The sequence below is a fragment of the Melanaphis sacchari genome, unplaced genomic scaffold (genome assembly GCF_002803265.2).
Source record: "Melanaphis sacchari strain LSU unplaced genomic scaffold, SCAv2.0 Contig7_pilon_pilon, whole genome shotgun sequence".
Taxonomy (NCBI): domain Eukaryota; kingdom Metazoa; phylum Arthropoda; class Insecta; order Hemiptera; family Aphididae; genus Melanaphis; species Melanaphis sacchari.
The window spans coordinates 5112981-5138812 of NW_020271560.1; the positions used below are offsets into that span (position 1 = coordinate 5112981).

General features: G+C 24.8%; 1 protein-coding gene across 1 annotated transcript; it reads right to left on the reverse strand.

The window, feature by feature from the left end:
• Nucleotides 1-6802: 6802 nt before the first annotated feature.
• On the reverse strand, nucleotides 6803-9632 carry LOC112601621. The gene is made up of 2 exons (XM_025349325.1): nucleotides 9499-9632; nucleotides 6803-7040 (listed from the first exon to the last, which is right to left on the reverse strand). Exons 1-2 carry the CDS (start codon nucleotides 9630-9632, stop codon nucleotides 6803-6805), a joined length of 372 nt encoding a protein of 123 aa, XP_025205110.1.
• Between the last annotated feature and the right edge of the window lie 16200 nt (nucleotides 9633-25832).

Here is a 25832-nt window from a genome sequence, read left to right on the forward strand (position 1 = left end):
TGTTCATTATTTGCCCGTAATAGCTGACTTGATGTATTAGAATTTATGTCATATGTTGAATCATCATCAGACAATATTGATACGTTATCATCAATTTCGGACGATGATTGTGATGAAGTATCAAATTGTTCATTATTTGCCTTGGATACTCTTAATTTATTAGAATTTATGTCATATGTTGAATCATCATCAGATAATATTGATACGTCATCATCAATTTCGGACGATGATTGTGATGAAGTATCAATTTGTTCATTATTTTCCCTGGATACTCTTAATGTATTAGAATTTATGTCATCTGTTGAGTCATCATCAGATGATATTGATGCGTTATCATCAATTTCGGACGATGATTGTGATGAAGTATCAATTTGTTCATTATTTTCCCGTAATAGCTGACTTAATCTATTAGAATATATATCATTTGTTGAATCATTATCAGATAATGTTAAATCAATAATTTCGTCGTTTGGAACTGCTATCATATTTTGAGTTTTCTTTTGATGATTCGACATTTTAGATGTAGTAACCAAAAAAGCTTCAGATTTTTCTTGAACACCACAATTATTGACTCAAGTATCTAAAAGATATAAATATTTTATTATTCATACCATAATGATTTGTTGCTATAAATTTAAAATAATCAACAAAATTAATAGATTTACTGGGATACAAATTCAAAAATTAGTCAATAGGTATGAAAAATGCCAGACAAAAAATGATAACAAAAATATAAAAAAATGCATTTTAGTTAACTCATTGATAAGGTACTTTTGAAACCAACTATATTACAGAGCGATTATCTAATTATACTTTTGCCAACTGTATTTTATATAATTTCATCATATTATGTTAAGTAAATAATTTTCATAAATGAAGGACAAATATATTTGAAAATAAATATGAAGAAATGAGAATTTTGGTATTTAATTCAAATTTGGATATACTTATTAGCATAGAACAATATAGAAACGACACTCAAACACCTGGGCGGTCTACTGTATCCTTACGGTATGAAGTATTGGATTCTAAAAGTTAAAACCGTATCCATAATCTGACTAGATGTAGGTAATGTGTATCCCTATTTGTTAGGATATTATAAAAACGGAAACAAATGTGATTTTCGCGGGTCTTATGTAAACAAACATTGCTAGAAACGAGCCAATCTGAAATTGCAATAGTTATATTTTTATTATTATTCAATGTTCTTTCAACAGTTTTAACTAATTTTGAACAATATATTATTCAGTGATAATATTGATATTACATATTTATTTAAGTGATAACGTATGCCGCGCCCCCCGGAGACCGTGTTCAAAGTCAATGTCGCCCGATTTGGTTAATATCATACAGTGTCTATACCCTGTTATTAGTGAATTAGAAGAGAGATTCAAATAAAATACATTAAATTTAATCAATGTTATTGGTCTATTAGTCAACCTAAATAATGAAAATGAAACTTCAAAACATAAAATATTATACACATATTTTTCAATTTCAGCTGAAGATTTATGCAGTAAAATTAATCTTTGAGATCTACTGAATATACATCAAAATGTACAAATTCAGGTTCTGTGCACAAATGGCTCAATGGATCTGTCTATACGCAGTCGATTAGAGCACCAACGCTGTTATCACTTTGTTGTTATCAAAAAAAAAATGTTATCTTAAATAATAGGTATATCACTCATATCAATTATTATTATTGTATATTTATATCCAACTATCCAAGTATAATATGTACAATTGTACAATGATTAATATAATTAAAATTGTCATTAGATAAAAATGGTAGTCAAATTGTACTTAATAAAAAAAAAAAACAATAATTACAATATCCAACTATTTTGTCACTTAATTAACGGTATTTAGGTTTTGGTTATGTTGTGGCAAAATCAATAAAATATGAAGGTAATTTATTAATTAGTATAAATGTTTACATAGTTATTAATTGAATTTCAAAATATAAACCAATAATATTAAAATGTGTTGTTAAGAGATAATTCTAAGTACAGATTTTCACTTGAGCGTGGAGAGTTGCCAATTAAATTTATGGGCTGTCCATTTATAATAAAATAACATATTTATTTTGAATGTGTAAATGGACCAAATCATAAACCCAAAGAAAATACACATATAATAACACTATTTCCATAAATTACCTATTAGTAATGTATTCAAAAAGGAAAATATTTTAATATAAATATAGATGACTGTATGAGTGACAAACATAATTTAATTCTAGACACTGAAAAAGAAGAAAATCTTTTAGAACAAATTAGAGAAACCCTAAAAATATGTTAGATTTAACATATATAATTAATTCAAATGACCATTCAGAAGAATTGTCTGAACAACTAAAAATCTTAAATAGTGTTAATTCAAAATTGAATTCTAGGACGAATATAGACAACGGATTAATATTACTTCAAAGCGTTCATTTGTACAATTATTAAATATACCAAAATCCCACAAAAAAAAGAAACTTGGATAAATTTTATTATTATTATTATTATTATTATAATTTTTATTTTTTTAAATACAACTTAAACATTTTTATCAATTTTATACATTATACATTATACAAATAACTAAACATTTTAAAATTAATTGTTACTATTTATAGATTTGTATTGCTTATGTGAGTTTTTAAATCATTTGTCTTATTATAACATGACTTACCGTAAATTAAGTGACAAAATAGTTGGATATTGTTTTTATTGTTTTTTTTTTTAAATACAACTTGACTACCATTTTTATCTAATGACAATTTTAATTCTATTAATCATTGTACAATTGTACATAATATACTTGGATGTAAATATACAATAATAATAATTGATATGAGTGATGATATATTATTTAAGATAACATTTTTTTGATAACAATTAAGTGATAACGGCGTTGGTGCTCTAATCGACTGCGTATAGACCACAGATAAATAAAAATACTAGATAGCCGACTGCCATACGTTTTACATACAAAATTATGTCTCCAACAAAATGGCCGATAATCGTTATCTAAGAGGTGACTGTTTACAAATTAAACTGATATGATAAATGATAAGACACTATTTTGGAGGGATATAATATTTTAAATTTTATAGGAACGAAAACTTCAGAAAATTTTTTTGTCTGAATAGTGTAAGCTCAGAAACTTTTATTGTAGAAAATGTATTTGCTTGGAACTGAAATTTGGAACCATTTAATATTTTACACAATTCTATATTTTAATATAATATAATATTATCTGTATGTATTTGAATAAAACAATATTATGGTATTTGTGAACTATTTATAATTATTAAGAATCCCAAACGATTATCAAACATGATAAATCTTAATAAAAATAATAATTAAATATATGCATTGTGTTATTATTTTATAACAATATATACCAGATACCTACATGCCAAACATTACTCATACACCAACATTATTAATGCACATATTAAGCATGTTTTTTTTAATTTTATAAATATAAATTGTGATTAATGTATAGGAAAGGTAGGTACAGTAATTATTAATATTTTTTAAATATATATCTATTACTATGGTTTATCATTGCTTTGTTAATAAAAAATTTGCAGTAGACAAAAATATATTTAAATATTTAGAATGTAATAATGGTTTTACATTAGATAGACCCCATAAAATGGTTTTAATTGCATTACTTATAAAGAAATATTTAAGCATGAGATTACATTCATATGGTAAAATGTATTCTACAGATATTTTAAATCTAATTAGTAACCGCCATAAATTGACAAAACAAATTTTATTTATGAATCAATAAAATTGTTTTACCTAAATGTCATGTAGTTTATAATACCTATTATTTTTTTATTGTTATTATAAATATTTTATATTATTATTTAAGCATTTTGATAAATACAAGGAATCAAGATTTATTTTAATATAAATATATATTATTTTATTAAAGTTATATTGTACTGATTAAATAAATAAAGCACGTGATCATTTTTTTTAAGTGTTATACTTTCTGGGTGTATTGGTATTTGTATTACAATAAATTATGTTATAAGTAGATAGTTATACCTAACTTACATTTATCTTTAAAACTTTATCTTCAAGAACACAGACAAAATATTTGATGAAAATTTCCCTTGTATATAGGAAAATTTAATTCCACTCAAAAAGACAAAAACTTTTCTAAAATGTTACACAAAATAATAATAGCTTTAAGTATATAAATTTAATTCTAAATGTTCATTGATTATTCCTAGTATTAAATAATAAATAATATTAACATCGTTCTTATCAATACTAAGAAACATAAACATTCACCTCTTAGATAAGGATGGCGGCCATTTTACTGGCGACAATAATAATACCCAAGTCGGCTATCTAGTATTTTTATATATCTGTGGTATAGACAGACCCTGGCTCAATTGGTTAAAACAGTATGGTAGACATGACATTTAAAAAAAAATTTTCACTGTCTAAAAATGTTTGTGACAATTTCAGTGACTATTATTTGTAGTTGTGAACATATTTTTTCAAAACTCAACATTATAAAAAATTAAGAATTATCATATCACGAGAAAGATTGGATGCGCTTCTTTTTTTGTTTGTAAAATAACAATTTTTAATTGGTATTGACTTTAATGATGTAATTGATGAATTTAAACATTTGCTTCCCAGCAATTGCAGACTTATATTGTAAGTCTATTTATATATTTTTATTTTACATATTTAATTCTTTAAGAGTTTCAATATTATGAGTAATGTATAAATACCTATTATTAATTATTATGTGCTTATAAGTGCTATATTAAGGAAATAAGTGGGCTGCTTTTTGTTCTTTAGGGCAGGTTAAAAATGTAAGTCACGCCCGACATAAAATCCTGCGTACGCCTATACACCTATATGAGACCTGAAGAAAAACAAATTATCATTCTGAGGTATGAAATTTGTATAAATATATAAATGTAGAAGATTGTATATAAGTAAATACATTAAATAATAGCCTTGATTAAAGTATTTAACCCTATTTTGCTTATTTTTGATTCTAAGTAGAACTATAGTACTTACTTTATATTGATGTGAATATATATGTTTATTGTTATGTTTTTATTTTTATCAAATATTTATAATAGTATTAATACATGATTTAACTCTTTTTAATTTTAACTTTTTTTGAGCTATCTAGGCATTGTCTATTTTCAATTTTTTTTTTTTCATAAATCTCGATGAGAAAATTTTTAATTGATGTTTTGATGTAATTTAAAAACAAATAATCTTGGAAACTTAATTTACTACATTTATCACCAAATATTTTTACTATCATTTTCTATACAATATAATGGCATTTTAACCCTTTTAAGCTATTTATAGGCATGATAAAAAATGTTCGATATTTTTTTTTCAATTATTGTCAATAAAAAATTATTTGTTCAAAAAACTTGAAAATGTAATACACGATTATTTATATAATCCTATATATCCTATATATTCAATATAATCCTATTTATGTAATACCTAGGTTAGGTTAGCGTACGTTTTGGCACATACCAAAAATTTGTGTACAGACTTATTAATGGTGGGATTAAAATTACCTTAAGTCGAGTAGAGCTCCTTAGATTTTGTAACAGCTAAAAATTCATGCTTAGATCTAATATACATACATTTTTTTTTTCTGTTACACAAACCGGAAGTAGTATTAATTTATAAAAACTTAAATCATATTGATATACAAGTGGAATATTTAAAATAAAAATAATGTTATTAATATTATAGTATACTGTCAAATCTGCTAGCTTAATCAAATCACAAACATTACCGTACATATTGATTCCACTAGGTAAAATCAGTTTAATATTTTTAAACTATTCTAACCGATTTCACGTACTTAATAAACTTAGGTGTATTTGTCCCAACCTTGCACTTTGTATTATCTCGACCAAAGTATTTATTCTCATCATTTGTATCAACATAAATTAGTTAATTACTATAAATTGCTTATTAGTTCCGATTCGGGAAAAAATATTGTTAGGTAAGTTCACTAGTCCCCTATTGTTCTTCCTAAACGTGCTATTTGTCCCTCGTTTTCTTCTTGTTTTATACTTAATATTCTCAAATTTTCGTCTATCAATTCCATTTGATCTACCTTAGTTTCCTTTACTTTATTTATAGAAAAATCGAATTTCTTTATATAATCCCAATTACACAACCCGTATAAAACTTGCGCGGCATGCGAAACGTACCTCATTACTCCACGTTTATTTCTCAACGCGACTGAGTCTAATAATAGCTCTTTACGTTTAATTAATTTTTTATTTAATAATAATATATGATTTAATAAAGAATGACAGCTTGGAACTACGTCCAAGTACCTGTCGATTTTGCACACATTACCCTGAGTTTTTCTAAACAGTCTTCAATGGTTTCCCATTGCTCTGTATAATGACGTGATGTATCTAGGTAAATTGCTAAATTCCAGGTGTTAATAATTATTTTTATTGGTCCTATATTCTCGTAATATATACCAGACCTCAGTGGTAATTGATTGTCGATAAATTGTACCTGTGACATCATTAGTTTGTATTCGAGTAGTATTTGAAAAATAAATATACTGGAATACATGAAAAAAATAATAATATGTTTATAGGTATATATATATATTTAATAATAATTATAATAATAATAATCCCAAAATTTATATAAACGAGAAAACACTATTCTATCAACATTGTTTTATTAGGTTTTCGTACCGGTAGTATTTTACTATGAAATTGAATATGCATTTAGAGTACTTTACATCCGTATATGGATCATGCGCGTTAATGAGCAGTGGGCGGGATTCTAAAATTTACATACAATGCCTTGTTCCTTAATTTGAGTATGCACCGTACAGCAAAAGTTCGCCACAATTCCTTGTTAATATCAGGGTTTTGTTCACAAAATTTTTCGATCACTTGTTTCGATAATTTTCGTAGTGCGATCAATTCTTCTATGCTTTCCTGACCGGTTAGTTGTGGTGGTACTAATTCTCGATAAAATACAGTTGCAACGCCCACTCTGTATAAGACAGAGAAAAATAAAAATTAATCTAATTAAAATAACTACTTCTACGAGCTTGTATGTATATATTTATGTAAATTATTTGTCTAATAGTTCGATCTCATAAAAATAATTCAACGTTATTTTTGTGGATCCAGTAACCCTTGCGACCTTTATTTATTGTTATATTTTCATTATCATATACCTCTAGTACTTTATACGGTCCCGTCAAATTTCTACTTGACGTATTACGTTTATTATGTTCTTTTATTAGAACTTTATTCCCTACGTTTATTTTAATTTCATGTATATTTTTATCATAATAATTTGCATTACTCTCTTTTTTCTTTATCCGATTAGATCGCGCTATTGAACAACGCCATGGAGAAGCTTTGAATTTCCCTATGTCCAGTATGCCCAATCGATATGCCGATACGGGCGAATGTTTATTGCTTTCGTTAAACGTGGGCACGTGGCGTGTTAATTTTATGTGTAACAACTTTTGTCGTGGTCAAAAGGTCTCCTTCCAGAAAAAATATATCGGAATATTCGTTACATATTTTTACAATATTACTTTTCACTTCCTTTTACAAATGATCAGTTTTAATTGATTCGTTTAATAATTTTAAATAACTCTGATGACCTACATTAATTCCCTTATTGACTTTATTGATTAAAGATATTTTATCCGTATACGGTTCCTATTTTACATGGCTTGTAGTTAGCTCGTCAATAATAAATGGTTGTTCTGATATATTATTTATATTACTTATGATTTTATTGTTTCATACTGGGTTTAAACTGATGGAAATTATCTTCGTTTAACGCGTATTTTTTAATAGCTTTCAAATTAGAGTTAGTTTCCTCATCTGCTTTTACCTGTAATACACAATTTCTGCGTATAGGTATGATAATTGGTTCAACTTTGTTCGCTTCTATAGAATCGGGTATAATTAGTATGCCTTTATTCCAATCAATAATAATTGTATTTTCTTTTAAAAATGCAACACCTAAATGCCCGCTTCGGGTGTAGGAAAATCATCGTATAATAGATCGAATTTAATGTTAAATTGTTTATCTTTAATAAAAACGTCAACAAAAACAGTACCTATGGTTAAAATAGTGTTATCACTAATTCTTTTGATATGACGCTTCTCCGTTTTATTTACTACTAAATGATCTTTGAGAATTGATAATTTAATTACATTAATATCAGCACCGCTGACTATTAAAAATTTACCTTCACTAGGAATGAAATTTCTAGACCTGCATAAAATATGTTTTTCTTTAAAATCGGCGTTATTATTCGTATTTTATTTTTTATTTCACCGATTGTCTCTGTGTCGGACGATGAACTTTCTGAACTACTAGAAAGTAGAAAGCTCTTCCTCAGTTTTGGTCCTTTCCTTTAATTTCCGACATTCACTGATATCGTGATTTTTTAATTTACACTTGTAAAATTTTACATGCCCCGTATATTCTCTTTTAATCACGGGATTTTTTATAATATTTCTTTCTAAAGTCCTACATTTGTTTGCGTAGTGATCCATTCGGTCGCATTCTAAACATTTAATCGTATTTTTATCGATACTGGGTCGATCAGGAATTTTCTTGAAATTATTTTGAGAATTATTCTTATAATCAAGCTTGATTGGTGGTTTTGGTTTACCGAAAACTGTCTTCTGTTCTATTGCAAGTAATACTGCTTCCTCAAAACTACTAATATTTCGCGAGAGTAATATTATTTAAATAGGTTCTTGAACTGCACCTTTAAAAACGCTTAGTGTATTATTCTCCTGTACTAATGCACGTGTATTTTAGCTTCCGCTGAACTTTTTTCTACGGTTAATGCGGGAGTTAATTTATGATATGCTTTTTCTACTCGTTGCCCAAAACTTTTCATCGTTTCTGACGGACCTAACTACATTGTATTTAATTGTCCACGTAAATATTGTAACGAATGCGATGTACTAAAAATAGTTCCAGGATGCGATTTTAATTCAGCTGTGAACTGATTTCCCGATACCTTACTGTGTCAAAAGCTTTACCTTTGAGTTTAGTAAGAACTGCCTCTAAAATATTGGACTTCATACTATCCGGTACTTTTAAAAAAACAAACACGCATTGCAAAATAAAAGAGGCTAGCTCAGTCTCGTTTCCCCCTGCGAACTTGGGTAATCTTAAAGTAGTTATAAAATCTAATTAATTCGACATCATTTTTATTTCGTTACATTACCCCTTATAGTTGAATTTAAATTTATTAAATTATTAGCACTTCCTGTACTCTCTGTATTTTTTGAATTCTCAGTGTACTCTGAGTTAAATGTATTAGTTAACACAGAATCGGACGTCTCAGGCACTCTTATTAAAACTGGATCGTTTTCACTTGATCCTTTACTTCTTATATACATTTACTATGTACTACTCTTAACTCACAACAGATTTGACTTAGTATATTATAGTAAAAATAACTTACACTTTATTCATCTTGTTGGAAGTGAAAGAATGCGCCCCTTGAACTTCTTTGGCTTGATTAGAAATTGTTTTCTCCGTGAACAAGCTCTGTTTACTTGTGTTGTGTTCCGTGGACGTTGTCTCTTGAGCTGACATTTTCGGCTGGATTATTTTTTGAAACCAAATAGTAAATCCAATTGACGTGAATCTCTTGATAGAAGTTGAACGTGGTTCGTTGGTGGGTCTCGAATTACTTATATATTAAAACATTAATTTTATTTCATTCGATATTAGACCCCGCACCTGACACCAAATTTGTGTAGTGATCATTGAGCAAGACACAGCGATTGGTACCACGATTATTATTTAAACGATGTAGCACTTTCGACGTAGTCTTGAGACGTATTGAGGAAGGTAGAAATATTAAAAATAAAAGAACACTTTACTTTACAAGTTATAAATAAAATGTATATTTTATTCGTACAGTTTTTAAAACAATTAAAATAAAATCTAGAACTCTACTGTTTACTACCTTCTCTACTAATGTTAGGTGCTCTACTCGTATTTATGGGTCCTATGGTAGCGTGATTATTATATTTTCAAATTTAATATCCTGTCGTCTACTATACATTTTTATGTATAAAATGAAAACAACAATTGGTTTTCATCTTTGATCTAAGCTTTATCTATTCACCGTAAATTGATTATTAATACCTACATTAGTTGTCAACATAAAATATACTTCATGTAAAATTTATTATATTATATTATAATAACTAAAATAATTAAATGAGAATTGAGTTTATTACACTATTTTAATATTTTTAATTATTCTGTAAATTAGCAATCAAAACAAGAAGCTTATGGTTAATGTAATGAAGTTAAAATAAACAAAATAATTCTAATTAAAATGCATATTTTAAATGGCTTTTTTTATGCTCTCTATGTATTGGTCCGCTAGCTTTAATATACCTAAACCTTAATTACCCCATTCAAAAATTCTGGCTATGCCAATGAATGGTTAAATAACATAGTTACTACTTACTAGTAGAATAACCGAATAAAACGTTAATAGTTTATTTTAATCCTCAAAACCACTCCGTCTCTCACAGCATCACCAAAAATAAATTTATAAATAGATATAAGGTGTAAAGCATGTTTAATTTATTACACTATTTTACTTGTTAGTAATATAATAATTTGTTTTATTATACCTATTATAAATATTAGTATAGGTAATTGCATATAAGTAATACGTTATACTCTAAAATCTATACTAAGATAGCAATTTATAATTTTCTAAAAAATTGAGAATCTTAAAATGTTTTCTGAGAAAATTGAAAATGTGTTGAAAATTGAAAGAATGCATCTTTCATTAATGAAAGCTGGTATATTAGAGTTAAACAAGCTTTCAAAAAATTTTGTCCAAAAAATCAGGAAAAAATTACTGAGACTATTGGAATTAATCATTTTCTTAAGAAATTCTATTCTTAACTTCTTAGATTTATCTAATTAATTAGCTGAAACACTAATAAAAGTACTTAAAACAATATTTAGTAGGTTTGGTATACTTAAGGTGTCTATGTCAGATAATGTTCTTTCAATAATTTTAAAAAGTTGGCTAAAAAATGGGATTTAAAAATAACACCATCTTGTCTTAATTACTTACAGAGTAATAGTATGGTCGAAAAAATTGTCTGTATCTTTAAAACAATAATGAAAAAATGGGTCAAGATTTAAATTTGTATTTATTAATTAGTGGACAAAACCATTGTCTAATTGAAATTATACTTCTTCTAAATTATTAATGAACAGAAAGTTAAAAAGTAAATTACCAGTTAATAAAAAAAATTAATTCCAGTTATACCTAGAAATCCTATATCAGAATAATCAATAAATTAATTATAATACAAATATAAACAGAAAAATCAAAAAAAAAAAAAAAAAAAATGCATTTGTGATAAAGTTTTATGGTTATAAAATAATCAGTGGAAAAAAGGTATACACAATAGTGTGCAACTATAAAACACCCATATAATTCATAGTTTGAAATATAAATAGTAAGATCTTTATAAAAACTACATAAAGCTTAAAATATGATAATTCTAATCATAATTCAAAAAGTTTTATTAATAATGACAAAATAAAAATTGATGTTAAAGTTACTAAAATGAATCTAAAATTAGAAAAAGATATGGCAGAATTGTAAAAATACCAAATAAACCAGTTGATAACACAAGTGGAATTTTTTTAAATTTTTATTATTATGTGATATTTATGTAAATTTATATGTTATCTTAAGAACTTTTTTATTTATACTGTTAAAAAAAAAGACATAATATTACTAAATTTTAAATTTTTTATCATAACGTACAAGAAGTTTATTTAATTTACTATAATTTTTTTTTTTTTAATAAAAGATGAAAATGTGATAAAAAAAAAATAAGAAAATATTAGTAAGAAATTTTGTTTTAATTTTAAGGTTATATATCTGATATACAAAGTATTTTATTTTGCACTTGGCAACACACAGTAATTGTGAACGCAATATGTAATTTTTAATTTTTTCTGATGTTTGTACCAAAAAAAATGTAAAATTACTCATAGCTGATACTTTTAAATCATAATATATCCACTAAACGATCAATGCATTTTAACAAATAAAACAATTTTATATACATAATTAGTTTAAAAAGAGTGTTTTTACTAAAACTTTTTTTTTTTTAATTATAAAGGAGTTTTAGGATATAGGTATTTTAATCTACAAAATACGAAAGGAATTTTGAAAACATAGTATCAAGCATAAAGAAATCAAGCTAGATAATACCCGATCACTACTATTGTGGAGTGGAGGTTTGGAAGTTTTTTTTTAGTTGTCAGTAGATATCTATTGGTATACTATAGCTGTGAAAGGTAAGAACCATGGATCAAAATAAATGATAATATTACATATTATATGAAATGAGAATATAATAATAATAAAAGAAAATAATCTGTGAGAATGTAATGAACTAATGTTATAGATAGAAGACTAAGAGAACGGCAAAGTATGTTTCTTCCACTACCATTAAACCGTTTATAATGTTTATATAAAAGGAATTACATTGCTATCAGCGCGCAGGGTGGTTTAATTCTAAACTACAATTTAAATAAAAATTTCACATAATTTATTTCAAGAAAAAAATCGTTAGATGGCGTTGATATATCCAACATCTAAACCGGTTGCATAAAAGGAATTACATTGCTATTAGCGCGTAGAGTGGTTTAATTTTAAACTATTGTCTACATAATTTATTTCAAGAAAAAATCGTTAGATGGCGTTGATATACGGATATTTCGCATCAAGAATCTTCAAACTATAAAGTTTCTGATATAAAATTTTGTTAAAGTTACTTTTTATGTTTCTTTTGGGATGATTAAGTAATTTAGAGATAATTATAATTCTTAAAATATATAATAATACATAAATATTAGCACACGTATTCAATGCCTTGTACCTAATATACCATAAATGGCATATACTTTTAGATTTTTTATAAAATTAAATTGATTGTAATAAATTTTAAAATGAGACAATTTTAAATTATGTAGTATTTTATTTAATAAGCTACTTTTTTAAATGGTTCATTCTCGAATGAACTTTACCTAAATATGAGTTATAAGACATAATTATTTAAGTGTTAGTTTAAGCAAACAATCAACATAAATAATTCATATAATTGCCACCAATTATATGATAAAATTATCTATAAGATTATTTTAGTGAATATATTATTAAATGATATTGTTAATTTATTAGTTTAAGTAATCACTTTATGTAAATACATCTGACATTCAATTCAAAAACTAGAAAACCAATTATACATTTAAAAATGTATACAGGAAAATAATGATAACGGAATGGCTCACTGATAAAATGCAATAATACAATAATGTCAATAATGATATAATGGCTATAATAATTATTTTTAATGATTAATGAAGTATTAACACGTTTGAGTTTTGAGTTTTCTACTTCTGACGAATCGAGCAACTACGAGCGAGATTAGCAGGGAAACTATGAGATCGTTCAGAATTTCGTGCAAAAAATAAAACTCAGTTTTTCCATCATAATAGACAACAGATTTTAACAATATTTTTTTAACAAATGGTGTATTAAATTGTACACGATATGTTTAGTTGCATCCGACATTGTTATTCCAAGTCTAGATTAAGATATAAGTAGCTAGTGATACTACAGCCCGTAAAACAGTGATTAACCAGCGACCGCGGATTTATTGTTGCGCCATTCACGAAAATAAATATTTAATAAAATTTTATTTTTTAATTTTTCTAATTATTTGTTCAATAAATAAAAAATATTATTATTTAAGTTGAGTTATGGTGGGCTATTGTATGGCAATTGAAAAATGTAAAATGTTTCTATAGTATATTTATCTATAGGCTAAAATTAAAAATTTAAAAAAATATGTACGTAGAAGGCTAGCTGTAAACTAGAGAAATCAATTTTTACTCAGCTTACAAGCGCCATTGGTTATAATCCTAGGCTTGTACTAAATATTTAATATAATAATTTAATATAATATTTTATTTACAAACCGGAAAAAACTAAATAAAATTGTTTTATAATTTTTGTTAACACAGTGAGAGAGTGAAAAATAATATACCTACATTGTAATATTGTATCTATAAGCATATATTCAAAGGTGAAATAATCAAATAAATATAATTTACGTTGAGTCAATACTCAATAGTCTACTGACTTTGAAAATTTGTTTTAGAGTTTTTAGTCTGATAAATGTATGCGTTATTGAATACCTACATATTTTTCTTAATTCTAACATAATATAAAATATAATAATTTTATTATTATTTATTTACGAAATATTTAAAAAGTAATCACGAAATCATTTATAATTTATTGAACTCACTAAACCCATTACGTTAAATGTATATTGAAAATTTAGTATTAAATATTAATATACAGGTGTCAGGTTATTCAGTTAAGTATACTAAACACGTTAAAAATTAAGTACCTACTGTTCAATTGAAAATATGCTTAAATCTTAAATCCTAAACAATTATAATAAAATAATACATTTTTAATAAAAATTATATTATTTACTTACTTGATAGTAGATGTAAGCAAAATTGATTATATTCAAAATGGCGCAGCTAATAATTATATTCTCCTGACAACAACACGCAGGAGCACAGCAACAAACTGAACACGTACTGGTGCTGCTTGAATACTGATAACTGACAAGGTTGAAATTGAACGGTAAGTACCGCTTCTTCTAATCCTACTGGCGCGGCGGTTTAATGGTGTCATGGCGTCGCCTTGTAGTCACTTATTGTATAGAACCTTTCCATCCCCTCGAAACTCCCGTAGTTTAATTTATGAGGAATGTGTCATATAAACACGACCCAATGGCCAATGCGCACAATCTTTGTCAAATTTATACAAAAAAAACACATGCTGCGCAGTTTCCATTATAAGTCGAAACACATTAATATTATATATAAAAAAAAAAACATGTCTTTAAATCAATATAGATATGTACACGGTAAATATATTTATATTTTATTTTAATAAAAAAAATGCCAACATTTTATTTTCACCTCTATCATTTACACGGTTTATATTCTAAAAAAAAAATTATTCATCAATGCGTGAAAAATGAATGAATGTGAAGAATTATCTGAGGTAAGTTTGGTGTTCTGTTCTTATATTTGTGTTCTGGACTTATTTAAATATAATAAAATGCATTCTGGTAAAATATTATGATCGAATCGTCTGTATAGTTTATATCCGCTGTAGGTACCTATATTCGTCTCAAACGTATCATCCTTGGCAAACAGAAATCTTATATCGAATTAAAGGGGCTTCGATTGAAATCTGAGTAAAAATATCAGAATCGTAAATTATAAAACTTAACTAGATAAAAATAGGTGTTTCAATGTCTAATATTCATGATATACGTATAACATACGTAACATATAATGTTGATAGTATAATAAATATTAATTATAATGTTATATACTTAATAATACACATTATTTTAAGTTATACATTATTTTACTTAGTTATCATTATACCAACATAAAGTACTTACTAGTTATTACCTACTAACAGCTGTACTATGCTTAAATAATTTATAAATATAAATAATAACAATAAAACCATTATTCTTCATACTTAATATAGGTAGGTAAAACGGTTAAATATACAAAAACATAATATGTTAGGCAGCCAGGAAGAAGAGACTTGCGAGCCGCCCAATGTATTAATAAATATGGAAGAGCCAAAATGAATATAAAGTTTATATTAATATATGTAGGTATATGATTAACGTAAAAAAGATATTTAGATATAAATTACAATAAAATGTGTAAAATGTGAAACAACACAATATAATAATTAATAATTAAAAATAAAAATGAATACATAATATTATTTAAATATTATATGAAAAACACAATTTTTTGTTTTTTTTGTAAATTTTTTCTATAAATTGAAATTTAATAAAATATTATACTTCTTAAAATATATAAATTCATGAATTCATATTGAAAATAATTTTTTTTGTAATAATGTTTATATCTAAATATCTTATAATAAGACGCGAGCTATATGAGTCTATGACAGAGCCGCAGTTTGGCCACCCCTGTACCTTTGTAATGTATCTATAAAACGATGATCTAAACTAGAATCGAGATTAAAAGAGAACGGTATATGACACGTTAACACATCATTTAATATTAATTACCAAGTCTACTAATTCCACATTTTCAATAATTTATTCCTTTTAAATTATTAATATTCTAAAAACATTACCTCTTAACATTAGATCTGTTTCACAACAACAGAATTTAAAAATGTATTATTAGTTATTTTGTTAATTTAATTTTGCAATATGCAGTTTTAAAAAATTTTAAATTGTTTATAAGCATTTGAAATTGTTGTGTGTTTTAGTTTTTATTTAGTTAAATTTGAGTTTAAAATGTTATCTAATTTATTCATATTATTATTAGTATTCTCAAGTATTAATATTATTCTGATTAAGAATTAGCTGATAACTTAGACTGAAGGCCCTTATATCTAATTTTTATTTACTATATTAAATTTATATGGTAATATAGTTGAGCTTTAATGTTATATTATTAATTATATGTAAAAGCTATAAAAATATTAAAAATACAAAATATGCACTTAAAATATTTTTTGGCAAAATAATATTGTGCAACCTATATAGTATTAGTAATTGAAGAATGAATTACTCATAATGATATAAAATATCTTTAAAAATGTAGGCTGATACTATTTCCGCTTTGATCCATTTTTTTCATGCAATAATTATTCATGTGTTTTTATATACATGACAAAAATGGATACATTTATAGTATTTATACCCATAGGTCCCGGACACGGTACGTTATATTACTTTTACAAGGGCATCTTTGGGTATATTATGTTTTGTTCGTAAAATGCACAACACGTTTAAGTATGGTAAATTGTTGTTAGCTTGGGTCAACAATAAATTTTGTGTTTTTTTTTTACATTATCTAAGATATAGGGACAATGTAGGTAATATAGGGACGTACAGACGCGGTATGCGTATAATATTCTTTACACATAGTCAAGCTAGGAAACCGGATTATAAGGATCAGTTTCAGGCACCAATAACTTGGTCGGACCCTTTTAACTCAAACTATAAAAATATATTATTACTACATGTGTACGGCTGTATATAATTGTGTAGCTGTATCCTATACAAAAAAAAATATACATTATACGTAATATCATATATATAATGCAATAAAATCATTCTGTATTGATGACTAAAGATTTATAACTTAGATTTCATCTCCTTATTTTTTTTTAAAATTAGCTAGCCACGGGATCGTGCCCTGTTTGCAACCCCCATCCTTTAATCTGACCTCGCACGCGGTTCACTAAAAATTCTCTTGAATTTCTAATTTGAAACATACGCTATATAGTATATTATGATCTCATATATTATACATTTATACATATAAATAACTTATTTAACTTATAAAATGTTATATTTTTTCTATATTTTATTTTTATGAATCAACAATAGTGTGCTGTATGTATGATATATATTATATACGAATATTATTTTTAGAGTAACTTATAATGTTTTAATGGTTTTATAATAACACCTAATTATTTTGTAAAATTTGGTACGGAATGTTTGATGGTTGATAATCTATTATCTGAAGTCGTTAATTATAAAAATTTGTTTAATCTTTAATGTGAGAATAATACTTTTGTCTGTAGAATACAGCAATATATATGGTAATTGGTATATTAACACGTCTACTGTCTGCATACCTCCTTTCACCATTAATGCTAATGTATGTGTTTTTTGAAAATATATTGAAATTTTAAAACCGTAAAAAATAAATAAAAAAAAAAATATATAGCTATGAGTCATAGGCTATAGTCCACATAACCCAAATTGTATGATAACCGATAGCTATACACATAGGATTGAAACATGTTTTAACTTTTAAACAAGAGGTTTTGTTTAAAACGTTTTAATCATATTAAATATTACAAAAAACTAACATATTATAGAAAAATGTTAGAAAAAAACAAAGTTTGTTTTCTATTTTCTATTTTCAAAAAACTGTTTTTTTCAACTGTATAGAACTAATACACGTCAGATATTCACAAACTTATGTCTTAGAACTTATAGGATATAAAATGTATAATATGTGCTTCACTTCAAATATAAATGCCCCTAAAATAGATTACATGTTAATTATATCATCGGCTTAAAAAAGTATTATGGCTATATTCTTTATTTGAAAATAATGTATTTTCATAATTTATTGATTATTCATATTAATTTTTATTTAATTTGCGTATTTTTTTTTTTTTTTTTATGTTTTTCCTGATTTAAATAAAAAAAAAGTTGGGAATATTTAACTTCGACCACAAAGTACCAACTAGATCCAATATTTTATCATAAACCACCCCCAGGGTTAAAAATCGACGCATTTTTACTATCCCGAAAGGTGACGGCAGAGAAAAAAAAATACACGTTATTGTAGAATGAGTACATTCATTCATTGCTCTACTTAGAATTTAAAATGATTTATTTTCAAAATAAAAGTATCTATTTTTTTATTTAACTTCGTGAAATAAGTAATAACACTATTAACATTATTGATCAAATTGATTAAATTCGAATATTAAACGTTTTAAACTCCAATCGAAATTTGATTGTATTAAATAAATGCAGTTCCCAGTAATATTACAAATGTTGGGGAGGAAACTGGTTTTTTTGTTAACTGTTTGAATTCTTTCAATTTTGATTTCAAAGAATTTGAATTCAAAAATCTCTGCTTGGTAGTGTACAAAGTCGATTATTTTAATTTATTGTTTCTTATACTGCTTTCACATTTAAATTCCACGAAATAATTCTAAGGAAAAAAAGAAGAAAAAAATGTTAGATTTTATACAATATAATATATTGCACACCAGCTGTCTCTCATGAAAATAAAATTACTTTTCGGTAAGTCTTACAGACTATTCACAGAAAAAAAAGAATATTGGATATTAGTAATCGACAATAGAGGTAAACGATAACGATCTCTCGTCCATTTGTGTGTCTGTATAACATGCGCAGGTATCTTCTACCTAAGTCGGTTGTCGGGTTCAAATATTTGTAAATTGTAATGTAAAATGGCTTTTAGAGTGCTAGTCGTCGCCACTCACAACAATACTGTCTACTGCAATAATTTATCACCTTCAAACATACCTTTTATTCATTTATGTACATACAAAAGACAAACTACGAAATATACACAACCGATCTACTTATCTTTTATGTGTTTGATCAGTAGGGCATAATAATTGTGACAACAGGCTGATGGAATGTATTTTATCAATTTCTTTAGTTCGTTTATGTTTTATTGGTTTTGAGATATAAAATGTTATTTATAGTGGACTAACACTCTGATATTTCAAAGAAATTTATAATAAATGATTATCGAAGATATGACAATGAATAATAATGACTAACGTTTGGATATTAATTTTTAATTCGAAATAATGTTAATTAAAATTACATAAAAAAAATCCACGAAACACATACAGTAGGTACGTGTATTAAAACAAGAAAAATGTATTGCTTATGCATTACCTAAAAAGTGTTTACTCGTAGCTAAAACACACTGGGCTGTGGCCTGTGAGTACGTATTGTTGGATATTACAAATTCGTAAAAATGATTTTATATGTTGTTTAATCAATAATTGTCCGTATAATCATAATCTTAAACGATTAATAATAACATTATCATTATTATCTTTAATCGTTCTCATAAATGTACAAAATATTAAAAATAATATAGAACATTTTAATTATTTCTAATTAAAAACTGAGAAATATGCTATTAAATTTAAAAATAATCACTATTTGAAAGTATGTGTTTAAAAATTAAAAATTTTCAAAAAAATTAAACATTTGATTTGAAATTTATACTTCATAGATCAATTTTTAAATCATATTTTTGTGTAATTCTGATTGCGCTAAAAAAAATATTCCAAGCCATTAAAATCAAGCTTTGATGACGTAAATATAATATTATATTATATTTATATTAATATTAAATTAATAAATAATGATATAATATTATAATATATTATACTAATATACATAATATTTATAAATTTTCATTACAAAATATTAAATACTTACAGTTTGTAATTTACTTGATTTTGTAAAAAATATAAACTTCAATGCATAAAAAAATAATTTTTTAGGAGTTATAATAAACCTATAATTGTATTTAGTTATTGTTCAATATCTATAACTTGGATAATTATTAATCTCTGAAAAAATGCTCATTATAATTTTGAAATGGGTTATAGTATTATTATGTTTTAATTTGTCATTAAAATAATTTATAATTATATGATAATTACAGTAGAAAATACTTAAATTATGTAAGTATCTAATTCAGTTGATAAAAAAATTATTTCCTTAAATAGAAAAAAAGGTTATATTACATTCAGATGTTTGTTCAGATGTTTCTCAGGTTCAAATAATATTTTTACTACTAAGTGGCTAGCAATAGTTGTATTATATTTTTTTATAATAAGTAATTATAAGTATTTATTATCTAAGTTTATAAGTTTCTCAATCATACTTCAGTAGATAGACCATAGACAGGAAATTATAATAACTTGAAACAAATATGAAGAATTTGAAGTTTTAACTATAGTTTATTGAAATTCAAATTGATTTATAAGTTTCATTATAAATATGTTTTGATATTGTATTTTTAATAAATCAAATAATTTTTGTATGGATATACTTCATTAAAAACTAGTTTATTGCATAAATAATTAATTTTATAGCATTTACAAACATTAAATATTTAAATTATAATATAATTTAAGTTGTTGATATTAATAAGTAATAACTAATATAAAACCTTAAGTTTATTTCAATAGTGGCAATTTCTCAAAATATATTTATTTTTCATCAACAATTTTGAGCAGATTTGTAAATTATCAATATTATTATCTATCTGGAAAAGGTAAAATTCATTTTTCCCACTGCAGTGTTTATTTGAGAACTAACATATTTTTAACTAAAACATATTATACATAATATAATTTTAGTTATTTATATATATGTATATATAAATAAATTATAAATACTTTAATTAAATATTTTAATAGTTACTAAAATTTATTTTCATTTTCAATGATATGTAATCCACAAAGGTATGTTTGAAATTACATTTCTTTCAGAACCTACTACTTACAAATAACTGTCGATTGTTGTAATGTTCCCAAAAACATTTCTCATATTGTAGAACTTATTACACAATTTACAATGGTTTGAGATTACCATTTTACCTTCTATTTTTAAGAAATAATATTATGTATCTCTTTTTACTGTAAATAATTTAATTATGCTTTCATATAAATTGGTTGGATGTTCAACATTTAAACGGTGAATTATTAACAAATACGCTTTATTTTATACTGAACTTAAAGTTTTGTTTTATTTAAATTATTTTAGTATTTTTTCTTTAAATTTTGTATTAATATTATGAACATGATTGTATTTCTGCCTACTATCTACAGAAATATTAAAAAATTGATTTAGATAATTTTTTTTTTTTAAAAGGTTATATTATAAAACTTATCTTCCTCATTAAAATTGTTTCCTATGCTAAATCTTATTTTTAATTATTGTTAATAAATAATGTTCAATATCTAATTGTTATTCTAATAGTAAATATAATTTACTTTTGGTTTTGATTTATTATCTGTGAATGAGTACATTGAAATATAATTATTATGTATTCTAAATTATTAAAATCTGATCCACATCAATAACATAAAATATTTTGATTTTGTTTATGTTTATAGATATTACTATTATTTGATCTCAAAGTAATATTTTCAAATTTATAATGCCAATAAACAGTAGTCATAACAAATGTATAATATTATATACTATTTGCCTAATATTATTTATTAATTTATTATAATAAAACCATTTAAATTAATTATTTTTACCACTCTAGAAATTTATTTGTATTTCTATTAAAATATAATTATAAATCAATGTCATAAAATCCACTTTTTAAACATTTATTGCGTAATTTTTTTTTTACATTTGAAAGTTATTTTGTTAATAATTATTTTTTAATTTAAAATATAAATATCAATATTGAGTTTTAAAACAATTAAATATTTATTTTTTTTTAAATCATAACCGGGACTCGGAAGTTGTAGCACTAAAAATAATATTTTTTAGCTCTTAATATGTACTTAAAAACTCCAAAATATGTGCAATAAATAGCATGAAATCAAAAAAATATGCATTTAACTTGAAAAAATTATAAATTTATTAGGAAATTTATTTTACAATTTTATAATTAACAGTTAAAAAGTAAAATTATTACTAAAAAAAAATTAAAATAAATTAAAAAAACATAAAACGTTATTCGATAAGACCTATTTATTTTCAACAATTCAAATATTTTAAAAAATATAAGTAAATCATTATAATCAACAAAACGCGAATATTTCATATATTATGTGAAAATAACCATATACCCAAAAAATGACACTAAAAACACTAAATTAGCAAAATAGCAATAAAAACCGTAAATATGTAAAAACAACAAGATAAAATTTTGTGTATGACATCATAAAAGTGTGCGATATATTTATATCTTATTTTGGATGTTCTAGGATGAAACAAGAAAAATATATATTTGCTACAACTTCCGAGCCCTGGTCTTTATTTTTTAGCCTTTTAAGTATATATGTAAAATTAAATAATGTATGTACTCGTATTTACATAAAAATGTTTACATTTTGACACTTGCTTTTTAATCTGATCAATTTTTAAAATACTCGTTTGTAGATATATTGCTTGGGTTAAGGTAATCATACTCTCATATAGAATACAAATCATTATAAAAACATAAAATAATAATTAAAGAATAAAGATACCTGTAAATTACAAACTTCGAAAGATCAGATCGCAAACTATTAGAGGGAATACATAACGATAATATTGTTGTTTGCTAATTATCACTAAAATCAATAATCATCAATTCAATATCAAGAAAAAAGTCTGAATAAAGTGATTAAACAAAAAAGAACTATGATGAATTAAAAAAGTCAAGTAAGTATATTGTAAAAAACTTCAAATTTTATCTGACCTAAGTAGTAAGTATTACTTACTAACTATACAAGGTTTTGTTTAAAAACCATTCCTTTAGCTTAAAATATAGTATGAATATTAAATAGTATGAATGAAAGTAAATCCGATTTTACGATTATTTTTGTTTTCGACAGTGGTTTTCGTTAACAAGCTCATTCAAATAGTCATTGTAATGAAATATTTTTTTTGACATTGATTAATTATTTTATGTCCATTGTCCACATATCTTCACTCTATTGAGTTTTCGATGTTACCATGAACAATTCTGGGACAGATGATCGCTTATATTTTGTAAATGGACGAACGTATACGAGAACAAACAGGACGGACATCCCGTGGCCCATGATGGTGTATAATATATGTATATAAACATTTCAAATATTTTATTGTATAATATATATTTCTTAACTTATATTATTAAAAGGGTCTGAATATAAAAGTGAAAAATGTTCAAAACGTGATCGTGCTGTGTGGTACGAAATATTCAAAATATATTCTTTCATGTACCTATATTTAATCTTTATACCTACTAACAATGCTATTGGCACCAGTTCGAATCCAAGGCCAAGAATACAGAACACGTTTCATAAATGCAATTTAAAGCCTTAATACGCCCTGCTGGGCGTAGCAGGTACCAGAGGATGGCATTGTAGTAATAAGGTCCCTTTTTTTCTGAAAAATACCAAACAATATTGTCGTACTACGCAGAAGTATCCCACCCACTATGCATTCCTCAGTAAACGCAAAGAAATCTGACAATTGTGTACCAAGATACTTGCAGTAGGTACATTAAATATATTTAAATATATATTACATATATGGAATATTGATATATTATATTATATATTCGTAAATTCTTCATATTGTTGTAATTTATACTTATAAGGATTTTTATTCTATAGATTTATGTTTTAAAAATAAAATATCATATTATATTATATTAATACGCACATTGTAAAGTTTAAATTTAAAACATACATAAGTTTGTGTGACTACCGTTAAACACCTTTAAATACATAAACTATTATCGTAAAACGAATAAATATAGTTAAATCAAAATAAAGCATCTTTATTTTATTTGTAAGCATCATGATTAAATTGAAAATGTTATGGATGAGATAATTGATATGATAGGTACCTATTATTTCATTTTGTTGAAAGAACAAAATAATCTGTTTTAAATGCAATATATTTTATTTGGATTAAATACTGTTTAAAATAATATTTTTATTGTTTTTAGGCAATTTACATAAAAAATATTTTAATCATACATTTTAAACACGTTTAAAATAATTCTGGATTAAAAAATAATTATATATATAGGTAATACAATTTTCAAATAATATATTAAGTTATTCATCATATATTGTCGGTTATCAATGATAATACCATAGATTAAATAAAACTATACTTTTTTTAATTTAAACAGTACTTATAATAAATACTATTAGGTAGATACATTTACAATACTTTTTGTTCATTAGGACTATGGATTTGATTGTCGGGTTATTGAAAGATTTTTTGTGTTGCGTTCCATAATATTTTAAATAACAATTATTTCATTATAATTACAGTGTAAGCTAATAGCCATAGTTGTCAAAGTCTTAAAAAAAATAATAATTTCATACATCGATTGTCAAATTTATATTTTAAATATTCAAAACAATGTGAATTAATAAGTATTTGTATTTTTTATTCTCATAGAAGCTGTTTGGTACAAATTATTATATTATTTATATAAACACTAAACATCGAGTAAGCTAGTAAAAAGTGTTAGATACATTTTTTTAAACGATAACATAAATATTACATATTGTATTTTTTGAAATAAACAATTACTATATTATTATGTTAATATCATATTATTTATAGGTATTCAAACATTGTAAGTACGTGTGTTGTGTGCATTATCAATGTTCTATTTCACTATTTATTTCACTACTTTAAACGTACAATATTAGGATGTTACTTTCAATTATTATACGAGTGTAGCCATTTAAGTATTAGTATAATATATGATGGTATATACTATATACTATATAGGCATATAGCCATGTAGGTGGATAAGGGCTTAACGTTTTTGTCACAGAATATGACAATTATGAATTAGATAGATTATTATTTATTATAAATATATTGTAAATTTGTAATAAGATATTATCGTTTACAAAACGTCATATTGTGTACTCAGGAAGTAAAGCCTATACTGTTTTAAAAGTGGTACAGACTTAAAAAAATTTTTTCTGGTTATAAGCATTGAACATCGTATTTTTTAATTCTTAAACCTATGATTCCTACACCGTAAATCTGGCCTGTATGCAAATATAATGATATACTTTTTACAAGGATAAATAAAGAATTTGATTTTTGGTAAATTTTCAAAGCGGACACACAGTACCGGTGAAAATGTTCTCAATGCCCCCTCCTCTCGTTCAGAACATATCATATTTTCATAAAACAAAATTGCTTGTACTAAGAATTATTTTAATTTCTAAGTTGAAAATAAATCTTAAGCAATTATATATTTTAGAACATAAAATCGTTCTAATAATGGAAATGTATTATAAAATAATAATAATCGTACGGATTTATACCTAAGTAATAGTGTAATACTCAGACGGGGGCC